A 12,388-nucleotide genomic window follows, 5' to 3' on the forward strand; every position below is an offset into this window, starting at 1 on the left:
GATCCTGTATAGCAAAAGCAATCCTAGGCAATAAAAACAAAAATGGGAGGTATCAATCTACCGGACTTCAAACTATACTATAAGGCTATCATAATGAAAACAGCTTGGTACTGGCACAAGAACAGGGACATTGACCAGTGGAACAGAACTGAGAACCCAGATATAAAACCATCCTCATATAGTTGTCTAATCTCTGACAAAGCAAACAAAAACATACACTGGGGAAAAGAATCCTTATTCAATAAATGGTGCTGGGAAAACTGGATAGCCACATTTAGAAGACTGAAACAGGATCCACACCTTTCACCTCTCACAAAAATCAACTCACAGTGGGTAACAGACTATCTCCTTATTTCTTAATAACTCTTAAGTCCTTTAGTCCATTTAGCTAACATCTCTTAATCTACCAGGCCTCCAAGTTTTTACTATTTTTTCCTTCCTTTCTCATCTGCTGGAACGAGAGAGGATTCTAAACTTTGAGAGCATCACAGGATAATCTAGGGCTCAGTGTGCTAAGATGTGATGCTAGACCTCCATAGCTCAGTGTAATAAGCTGAAAAGATGCTCCCTTATCAGACAGAGGTCTAGGATAACCATGAAGCACCACACCCCTGAGGCTGCTTTGAGCTAGGCTGACTCCACAGCATTCTAGCCCAAGCAACAGAGCAAGACTCTGTCTCAAAATAAAAAAAAAAAAAAAGATAAATTCTCACAACATATACCTTCAATACATAGAACGAAATTATAAGTTATTTGTATCAGGTAAAATGCCAAGTTTGGTGCAAATTGCTTGAGGTCTTTGTGAAGATGTATAATTTTGAAATATTTTAGCCTACTTAAATAAAAATGTGTTGATCAGCACAAGTTTTGAATCAGTATTATGTATTACCAACTATGCTACTGTCTCATATTTTTTGACATGAGGAATAACACAAGCTTTGAGACCCCAAGTTTTTTCCTCTGTCACTAATTTTTGTGTGATCTTGAGCAAGTTACTTAATTTTTTCCTTTATTAGATTGGGTAAATTATACCACATGAGCTTGAAATTCTTTCAAGCCTGACATTCCATCATTCCATAGATATGGAGATTCCTTTCAATGATATAAAAAATGAAATAAATACACTGAAATATATAAATATAAGAAAACCAAAGGGAGAATAATCAGAAATTATAAATACACATTATACTATAACATTGTGCTGTAATTTTGTTTTCACATTTCGAACAGTCTTTATTTTACAAAATGCACTTTGCCTATGAAATATTGTCTTGCTTTATTTCAATCCATGATAACTCAAGTGTAATTGGCAACAAAGGAAAAAAAGTATCTAATAATATGTAGATGTGTTTTCGTTTTAAAAATACAGTGTTTCAGAGTGTCATGTTTGATTTTCTGCTGTGATCCTTATTTGGGGGAGTTTATTCAAATCACAGTAAGAACATCCTAATCATCACATTAGTCCACTGTGATGGACTAATGTAGAAGGTGTTCTGTATTATTATGAATTTCTTTAGAAATAACAAAGTCAAATTTCTTTCTTTATTCATTTGCTGTATATGTGAGAGGAATTCATAATATGATAATGCAGATTCTGATCTGTCTTCTGCTGTGTTTAAAGGAAGTTTGCTCTCATTAGTCTCTCACACCTTATCCCACAAAGGGAAAATGGTCTCTGTTCTCTAATCCAAGAGATGAAACCTATTGTTCTAGAAGATTCCAGCGTATCAAGATCTGGAAGGTTTGTCATATTCTGTGGAACTGATGCATAGATTTGAACTCCTGGAACCTGGCTGAGAAAATTCTGCCCACAATGTTTTCCAACCCACAGCATCACTACAGAGCCTTCATCCATGAGGAAATCATCCCTGCTCAGCTTCTCCACTGAGAGCTGAAAGACAAGGGTCTGAGGTTCCGTTCCATCATTGACGTTGAAAGCTCCCTCATCTGAGAGATCACCAACTGCATACAAATCTGGATAAATTGTTAGTATAAGGTAAACCAGAAGCTGATTTTTCTCTTGACACATAGTAAAACTGTGTCCATCTAGATGTGCATTTGCCCCAGTCTGGAATGCTTTCTGTGTAAGGGGAGTCAACACAAAGAGAGGGAGAAGCCACAAATAAAAAGGAACCATGTTCCAAGTTGTGAGTTATAATCACAGCAACAAGCAAAATAAATAAATGGGACCTGATCAAATTAAAAAGCTTCTGCACAGCCAAAGAAATTGTCACAAGAGCAAACAGGCAACCTACAGAATGGGAGAAAATCTTTGCATGCTACAAATCTGATAAAGGGCTGATAACTAGAATCTACTTAGAACTCAGGAAAATCAACAAGAAAAAATCAAACAACCCTATCAAAAAGTGGGCAAAGGACATGAACAGAAACTTTTCAAAAGAAGACAGAATAACGGCCAAAAAACATATGAAAAAATGCTCAACATCTCTAATCATCAGGGAAATGCAAATCAAAACCACAATGAGATATCACTTATCTCCAGTGAGACTGGCCTTTATCAAAAAGTCCCAAAACAATAAATGTTGGTGTGGATGCGGAGAGATAGGAACACTCACATACTGCTGGTGGGACTGCAAACTAGTGCAACCTCTGTGGAAAGCAATATGGAGATACTTTAAAGAGATACAACTAGAAGTACCATTCGATCCAGCAATCCCATTACTGGGCATCTACCCAAAAGACCAAATGATACCGTATAAGAAAGACACCTGCACCCGAATGTTTATAGCAGCACAATTCACAATTGCAAAGATGTGGAAACAACCCAAGTGTCCATCAATACATGAGTGGATTAATAAAATGTGGTATATGTATACCATGGAGTACTATGCAGCTTTAAGGAACAATGGTGATATAGCACCTCTTGTATACTCCTGGATAGAGCTGGAACACATTCTACTAAGTGAGGTATCCCAAGAATGGAAAGACAAAGACCACATGTACTCACCATCGAATTGGTATTAACTGATCAACACGTAAGTGCACATATAAGACTAACATCTATTGGATGCTGGGCAGGGGGGAGGGAGGAGGAGGTAGGAGGGAGGAGGGGATGGGTATATGCATACACAAAGAGTGCAATGCGCACTGCCCGAAGGATGGACATATTTGAAACTCGGACTTGGGGGGGGGCAAGGGCAACATACATAACCTAAACATCTGTACCCCTATAATATCTGAAATAAATAAATAAATAAAAACCTATAGTCAGCCAACTAAGGAAAAAAAAAAAAGAATGATTAGCTGAAAGGCCATGTCTGAGGGCACTCACTGGGGCATCCCCAAGGCCACTCAGGCTGGAAGTCACAGACCTGTTCACAGCCATTAACCCTGACATTGCTTAATTTCATTCAGAGTTGAAACTATGGGTAAACACAAAGAATGGAAGTGAATTCTTTGTCTAGACATATATAAGAATGCTAGTTGAAAAAAATAAAACAGTGTCAGTAAGACTCTCTTCTACTGCCACCTGATCTGAATATGCAGCTTCTGGGATTACACTGGACAATGGCAGTAAATCTGTTGATTGAACACAAATGCTTGCATGGAAAGTATGAATGGAAAGACCTTTGGTGCACCTAATCCTCATGATTGCCTCAAAGCTAGTTTTTCCAAGTCAGGTAACTCTGTAGTTCTTTCTGTAGCTTCTCTCCTTGGATTGGATTGTGCTCATGATGGTGAGATAGTAATAGACACTATTCGCTAACTATAGAGAAGTCAAATCAGAGTACTGTCTGCTGAGAAGGAACAACAGTTCCTTGTTGACCAAAAGAGTCCAAGACTAATTTCTTACACAAGTCACTGGGTGGTATCAAATGTATTTTCTTACAGATGATCTTTGGTTGGGTTCCTCTTGTGGTTTCAGGACTTCCATTCCAACAGTTGGGAGCTGTTTTCAAGACAGACATCCAACCACCGGTTGAGGATCTCCATTAAAGGATGCCTAAAGTGCAGGATGCAAGGCACTCTGGGTCTCTAAGCGTTTTTGTAAACATTTCCAGCAAAGTTTTCCATAATCTTGGACAAACTCTTTACTTTTATATATATTTACTAATAAGTAATCTGGCATAAGTATAAAACATCATCACTATCTAAAACTATTAGCAGCTAAGGTTAAGAGAGACCTTCTTGAAGACTGTAGAAATGGATTGTACTGTCAACTGTTATGAAGCCAATTTTTGTTCTAGTGTTTCCAGGGAGCCCTGTATTCTGAAGGATACATAAAATCAAGAGCATATTTTGAATTTCAGGTTTTCTGGGATGTTTTCAAAGGACTGTACCTGGGTTCTTCAGGAAATTATTATTGATATGGTAACAGAGTTCCACTTCCTTCTACTTTCTTTGGTGTAATTTAAAAATATTATTAATTTTCCCCACTGCTCAAGGCAAAATGATTATATTTAACATTACACCAAAAGTTTAAAAAGTAACTGTATTTCTCTATTTATATGTAGGTATGTGTACTTACAAAATAGAAGCAAAATGACCAAAGGCCACTGTTTTTTCTCCTTTTGCGAAAAATAAATGATATCACATATGCCAAGAAGACAAGAGAAGCTGCATAACCAGGCGTAATTATAACCTAAAGGTAATACAAATAATATCATAGTCAAAAAATGAATTATCTGAGGGAAAAATTAAATGACAAATATTTTATTACACTTGCACTTTGAATGCTTTTTCTTTTGGTTTATGACAAAATAAAAAATTAAAACATCTTGACTACATAAAATAAGTGTTAAAATTTATGACTAAATACTTTATAAAATTTGGTATATGTACTGTGTTACTCACCATAGCCAACACAATTTTACTCGTAGTATAAACATTCATCACATCTTCTATGTAGAAAATAAAATACATTAAAAGGAGAATGAAAATGAAGAAGTTAATATCCACCAGTGCCTGCCCACACCAGTAAGCAGAGGTATAGAGGCCAGAAATCCATAGCTGGGACTTAGCTTTCTTCTGATAAGAAAACACAGGATATACATAGATTCAATTAAAACGCAAATCTAAAAAAACACATTGGAAGAATTTTTTAAGGTAACTATAATCTAATCTTCTAATATTCTTAAAAATAATTATGCATATACTGTTTAGGAAGCTGAGATCTACAGAGCCAGTTCCATAGTTTTAAAGGTGGCCACTTAAAAAAAAAGTATATTATTTCATTTGATAGATTTGTTTGCTAAACCATTTTAACTCATGAATAATAAATAGAAAAGTAGGTCTCATAATGATCAAGGTGTTAAGCTCCTTCAAAAGGAATGTTATTTTATGATCTGAAGGACATAATACATTTTCCTTTGTTTAAACATCTTCTTGGAGAGTTATTGGCTCAGACTTATGAAGGCTGAATCCAAAGTTAACTGTTTTATCTTGATAATGGGCATAATCAAATAAAAGTATTACAAAGAATTTTAATTTCCACAGTGGAAAAGGAATTCAAGTCATAAATTTGGTCTTCAGTTTCAACATCAATTATTTCTTCCTTGTAGTTAGGAAACAATGTAGTCAAAAGATTTATAATGCCTTCCCTTTGAAGGTTTAGACTAATTTTAGTCTCTGAAAAATCATTGTACATTTTCCTGTAACTTCGAAGTAAAAAGAATTTTGTATTTTTAGAAGTAAATTTTCTGACTTGTTAGAAATGATGCTCAGCTACATTATCTACATTAAACATATATTTAAGTGTTTTTCTCAGAGGAAAACATTTTGAACACATAGCATTCAAAATACAATTATCGAAATTCCTGAAGTTTTTTTTTTTTATTTTTCCCCCTTTTCCTTACTTTGTAATCACTGATGCTGCTCATAGCGATGTAAGGAGACGTGCTGCATAAAATCAAAAATAAGAAAATGGAACCATCTGGCAGCCCCGTCCAGACTGTTGATACAGAGCTCTGCAAATATTGAAGGTACTTTAGTGAATGTTTTTTAAATGAAACAAATATTAATAACCATAAAGAATATGCTTTTTGAAATATTGAAAAATCAAAGTATAGGTGTAGTTCATCAACATCTATGCACAGAGGTGGAAGGGAAAATATTTCTGATCATTTAACATCAGCCTTCAACTCAAAGAACACAGAGAAGTCAAAAATAATTTAGGATCTACTTCCGGGTATGTATCTGAAAGAACTGAAAGTAGGGGTCTCAAAGTGATATCTGCACATTCATGTTCATAGCAACATTACTCACAATAGCCAAGAGGTGGAAGCAACACAAATGTCCAAATGAATGGATAAACAAAATATGGTGTGTGTTTATATGTGTGTGTGTGTCTGTGTATATGTATAAACATACACACACATATACATACAATAGAGTATTATTTAGTCTTAAAAATGAAGGAAATCCAACTTCTTAACTTGATTCAACTGATTATGCTTAATACCCAAGATTCGTACTACTGTACTACAGATTTGTTTTCACAGCAATAAATCTTCAGTTCTTTGTTTATGATTCCACTTAACAAAAGGCCTACAGAAGTGATTTATTATTTGGGTATTTGGAGATAATATATTTGATGGTTTTTTTGGAAGACTTTTTCACTCCATACTCAGATGTGCTTCATTGTCAAGTACATATTTAGATTAGATTCTTGAATTGTAATGTTGATCTGCTGCTTTTTTTAAAATAAAATTTGACTGAAAATGTTAAAAAAAAAAAAATGAAGGAAATCCTGTCATAGGCTACAAAGTGGATGAACCTGGAAAACATGCTAAATGAAATAAACCAGTGAAGACAAATACTATGATTCCGTTTATATGAGGTATCTATAGTAGTCGAATTAATAGACATAGAAAGTAGGATGGTGGTTTCCAGAGGGCATGGGGAGGAGGAAATGGGGAGTTGTTTAATGGGTATAGAATTTCAGTTCTGCAAGATGAAGTTTTAGAGATCCATTTCACAACACTTAATACTACTGTGAATACACTTAATATTACTGAAGAACTCCACACTTAAAAAGTTATACCAGTCAATTTTATATTATGTGTTTTCACCACAGTAAAAAAAGAAGAAAAAATTCAGGAATTATGACACTCAATGAACAGATAATTTAGACCTTAGTAGCATGTCTTTCTCAGCAAAACTAGAGATGGATATGTGAAAAGTTGGGTGGATGTGTTCTGAAGTGCAGGGCTGAAAAGAAAACATGATGCTGCTGAATCCATCTTCAGGGAGAAGAACTTTAAATCACTACCCCTCAATCAGCGTCTGCCTGAGCCTGGGCCTACACCCAAGTGGCATATAGGGTAGTCTCCTGCATATAATTACAGGACAGCAGCATAAGCCTGTCTCAAAATAATTCTGCAATTCTTAAAGCTTATTTAAGGCTTTAAAGGCTACATCTATAAATTCCAATTTTTCACCAGGTAGGAAAATGCATTACTGTCACCATAGGAATGAAAGAGGAAAGGTGTGTGACACGGAGGGTGGAGAGTGGGGTGTGCCTAAAAGAGTAGCCAGGGGCCTCAGTCCATTTTGATCATAAGCAAACAGGCAATGGCATGGGGAACTAAAGAACCAAGAGGGAGTACACCTGTCCCTTTCTGCTACCTCGCTGGTTCCACTTTCTGGGGGTTCTCTGCAGACACAGCTACATTAAACCATCCTGTTCTCGCCCTGCTCATGTAGTTGGTCAGTCACAATTCAACTCACAGATGTATATGTCCACCACTGACCCTCAAGTACTGTCTATTTCACCTGCATTTTCCCTATTGCCTGCAGAAAACCTGCACTTGCATGTATTCCCAGCATCTCTGGTGCAGTGGAGCCAAAGCTGAATTCCACACCTTTGTCATAAAATGAGCTTCCCTTTTGACGGATCCGTGTCTAATCCTGCTTATTGCTCTTCCAAATTTCTGGTGTGAAACTGTTGGAGTCAGTTTTGAGAGATCCCTCTTGGTATAAGTCAGGTTCTAACCCGGGAACCGTAACTACCATAAGTACTTAAAATAGAGAGGAACTCATCATGAAATGGTTAGTGAATGGTGATCATCCAACAAGGATGATGGAGTGGGAAGCCATTGTTGCTTCTGGGCTGGAGGGACAAAGGAAGAAGGTGATATGACTGGAGCCCAATCAGGGGGGTTTGCCTGCTCTCCTATCTCCCACCACTGCTTTCTGGTGTCTAAACTGTCTAAAGCCAGACTGTAAACAGCTGACACAGAATCCGGCAAATGTAGCCTGTGTGTATCAGACACCCCTGCAATGTAGAGCAACTGTGGGTAGGTAAAGGAATGAATTAGGTAGCATGTAGCCCCAGAACTGGAAGATTCTCCTTTCTATTAGTCAATCAACTACCCCTTTAGTCAAAGGAGATCGTCCACTGATAAATTATACATAATAGATTTATAAGCTTCTAAGATGGGGTTACACATGCTCCTGATTTCCAATTCAGTGTTTTCTCTCTTCTTTCTGTCTCTCTCCTGCTCTCTCTCTCTTTCTCACATACACTTCTGCAATTAAGTATGTACAACTTTCAAAACATTCCCTAGGAGACTATGACAAAATATTGAAAAGTATTCCCCCATGATAATTCTCTGATAATACCTTATAATAACTTAGCAAGAAAAAAATCCTATTTTGTTTGATATAACCCACTTAAAATGTTAGGACAAAATAATAATTTTCAGGACTAACAATCAATTATGAATATGTGAAGGCTAAAGAGAGAAAACACAGGCTACTTGTCAAATTCTTAATTGTTTAGAGTCAGTAAATTCAGTACTTACAAGAGGATATGGGCTTCTCTCAATTCGAATATATTGTGTATGATTAAACATTCGAAGTAGCCCATTGCTGATAATATTCATAAGAATAGGAAAACAGTGCAATCTCTTGGTATTGCACACAAGGGAAAATCTATAATCCTTAAAACAAACAAAAACAAAATAAATAATGTTAATTCTAAATCCTTAAAGAACAAAGGCAAGGTTTATATATAAGATCCTAATAGTGCCACATTCTAGCTGTGTCCATCTGCAAGTTAACTGACTTTCTGAGCTCTAGCTTCCTCATCTGTGAAAAGGGATACTAAATGAGTTGTTATATGGTTTAAATGAGATTATATACATGTAGATTAGGCCCTAGCGCAAAGACAGCATTCCCTCAATATGGATTTTTATTAGTATTATTAATTTTTAGATAATTTTTTCCCCATTTTTCAATGAGGAAATTTTGGTTACTGGAGTTTAAAAAGTCTCCCTGACAAGGAGACACTGTCCGTTTACAGTGAGCAAGCAGAGGAACCCTGATCTTCTGGATACGAGGTAAGGTTGCAGTTCATAAAATATTACACTGCCCAGGAAGCATTTTCACACTTTCTGAGGCAATGTTTATATACTTTATGTTCATGAAAATGTTCATGCATTCATCGAGAGGTTCAACAATGTTTAAATATTACCAATCATTCATTTAGTAAATACGTTAGATAAGTAACAAAAAAAGCAGCTACCAAAGTAGTTTTCCAAAGTTGGCACAAAGGGATTACATCCTTTATAGTATATTTAGTTAGTTTAGATAGAATTTACTTCAATGAAACATCTTCAAAGACTTTTGTTTTTATTTCCCTTGTGGCAAGAAATGAAGAGGTAGTGTCATTTAATTTGGCCCCTTGTTTTTATTGGAATGCAAATACAACTCAAGAGTTCTTAGGATTAAGATGTATTTTCAATAGTTTTGCTCCTTGGTGAATCTCTATGGCTCGCACTCTTTTACCCAATCTGAAATTTGCTAAGATAGCAGACTGAGAATACTTTTTTCTCAGAGATTTCATGTAGTTATTATAGTATTTAATGTATGTTCTTAATATATATAAAAACATCATTCAGATAGTTAGCTATTGAATAGGATTCCTTGAATCCATAATTATATTGGCTGATGATTATAAGCTATATTTTCGTTAAGTTTGAACAATACAATTAAATTTGGCTTCTTTTGAATGTAAAAATTATCTATTAAATGATTCAAAGTTAAGATAGAGCATGTTTTACAAAAACTTATAAAGATGTCATAGCTTATTAAATAATAACCCACAGTGGTTTTCTGAGTCAAATTGCTATATGCTAGTTTTGACTTTCTGCAGTTTTTAAAACAGTTGAAAAGGTAAGATTTTCTTATTGATTTTTGATCATAAAAGCAAAAATAAGAGGCAAACATACCTTTTGTTTCCCAGAAACTATGATAGCTCCATTGTATGAAAGGCCATCAGTACCATTTCTGTTTTTAAAGTCATCTACTTCCAAAAGTATACTTTGATGCTTCAGTGACTGTATAAAATCTTCAATATTTGATTCTAGTAAAAAATCAATTACAAAAGACCATATAAAATAAAATATGTGTCAAACTTTTTAAATAAACCTCATACATAAAGTCATTATTTATAGCATACTATATGAAGGCATATTTCTTTGGGCATCACAATAATATTGGCCCATGTAAGAGAAATCACTTTACCATCTTCTATTTAGAAAATCTTATGCTGTAGTCAATTAGCTTGACAAATCTGTTTAATGCAATTTACCGTGTGATCATAAAAACAAGATAATCCTATTCATGACTTTTGGTAAACAAATACATTTGAACTGAGTAATCTGTGGAGATACAATAATTTTATAAGGAGTACTTCAGATTGTTCAGCCTAAAATGGCCAATGATAACACGCTTCTCTCTATTTCTCCAAATAATGGAAAAGTAAACATATGTGTCTGTATAACAATAAATGTATTTTACTTTATTTTACTATTTGCATATATATCATACGTATATATTGCATACATATTTTTTTTTTTAGGAAATGGAAAATGGAAATGATGCTATTATCAGATTAGAGTGTTTGATATGTCCCAAAGAAGAAAGCAGATGAGATTATTTGACAAATAGGAGCTGAGAAAAATCCATAGCCTGGAGCACATGGAAGCAAACAACTGAAGGTAAAACCAGTTTCTAGGACATCTAAACTCAGAGTGAATGAATGTGAGATGGTCATGAGCTGGGTAACTACACCTGGAAAAAGATGAGTAGTCGGGCCCCTCTCCACGGTCCACACAGAGCAGACAGCAGTTGAGAGTCCTGTATTTACTTCCTAAGAAACATGACCTGAGAACAGCAGGACAGGACCTGAAATAACTACAGATAACAACTAGGGCAGAGTGGAATGAATAAAAGAAAAGAAAGACTCTTTTTTTTTTCCTTATTTAGCCTTTGAAATGGGACTTCATACTGGGGACCCTCAGAGTGGGCTCTGGGATTGGAAAATAGGGGCAAAACTGAGATAAAGTCGGATTCCCACCCCCTCCCCCCAACCCTAGCCCCAAGTGAAACATACACATAGAAAATAAGCTTTCCATGTACCCTGGGGCAGCTAAACACTCCATCTCCACAGTCCCTTGAGGTAGGATGCCATATGGTCACCTGAGCAAATGGGGATTCCCACATTAAAAGATAAACATGTTACCAATGATCATTGGATTTTGAGAAAAGAGGAACAAGACGTCACAGAAGCCCCAAACTAAAATCACAAAATATCTAACAACTAAGTACGAAAAAGAAAAAATAAATACGCTAACACAAGTATTCTGCCTTCAGAGTGACTGAAGAGGAGAAGACATATATGATTTACCTTTCATACCAGCTGACAGGTAAACAATTCTAGATCTTAAATGTACAATTAGCAAGACTCTCAGTTTTACGGTAGCGGAGTGAATAAAATGTACTTTCTAAAGCCCAGATGGAAAACAGAAAGAATCAGAAACAGAAATGAAAAGACCGTCTTTGTTTAAAGAGGACACATCACAACCCTGAATCACAAATACCTATGAAAATCAGAATAAGTAAGGAACTCATCAAGAAAGGATTCTTACTCTGAATTTTTTTTGTAACATCCAAGGTAGCAACATAAAAGCTTCTTCTTTAAAATTATTAAACAGTTAGAAAAAACCAATTACCCAACACTTGGGATAACAAGACAAGGGGTCTTTTTGTATCTTATTGTATTTCATGGAGGGACATGGGGGGCAGATATGCCACCTTTACATGGCAATCAGTGTGTTTCATATTTATGGTATAGGTTAGGCTGCTGTCACAAAGAGATCTCAAAATAGAGTGGTTCAGCTAATATAGAAGTTTATTTCTCTCTCATGTAACAGCTTAGGACAGTAAGGTAGATGGGCAGCTTTACTCTCCCAGGTTGTATAGTGACCCAGGTTCCTTCTCTCTTGTCCCTATCATCCTTATTGTCTCCAAAATCAGAGGAAATATGCATAGTTGCTCATATGTTGTTTTCTATGAATGATATTTAAATATACATTTTCTTCTCTTATAATTTGCTTTTTCCCCCTACATGTGCTAATAAACA

General features: G+C 35.5%; 1 protein-coding gene across 1 annotated transcript in view; it reads right to left on the reverse strand.

Moving 5' to 3' along the window:
* The window catches only part of LOC105824690 (ATP-binding cassette sub-family A member 6-like), a 43,162-nt gene that overhangs the window by 5,017 nt on the left and 25,757 nt on the right, over nucleotides 1-12,388 (reverse strand). Inside the window, 6 exon segments of the mRNA XM_012662224.1 lie at nucleotides 1,650-2,080; nucleotides 4,490-4,603; nucleotides 4,816-4,989; nucleotides 5,817-5,927; nucleotides 8,766-8,903; nucleotides 10,194-10,327. Coding sequence (XP_012517678.1) covers nucleotides 1,650-2,080; nucleotides 4,490-4,603; nucleotides 4,816-4,989; nucleotides 5,817-5,927; nucleotides 8,766-8,903; nucleotides 10,194-10,327 — 1,102 coding nt within the window.

Source organism: Propithecus coquereli, unplaced genomic scaffold (assembly GCF_000956105.1).
Source record: "Propithecus coquereli isolate 6110/MARCELLA unplaced genomic scaffold, Pcoq_1.0 Scaffold76, whole genome shotgun sequence".
Taxonomy (NCBI): Eukaryota; Metazoa; Chordata; class Mammalia; order Primates; family Indriidae; genus Propithecus; species Propithecus coquereli.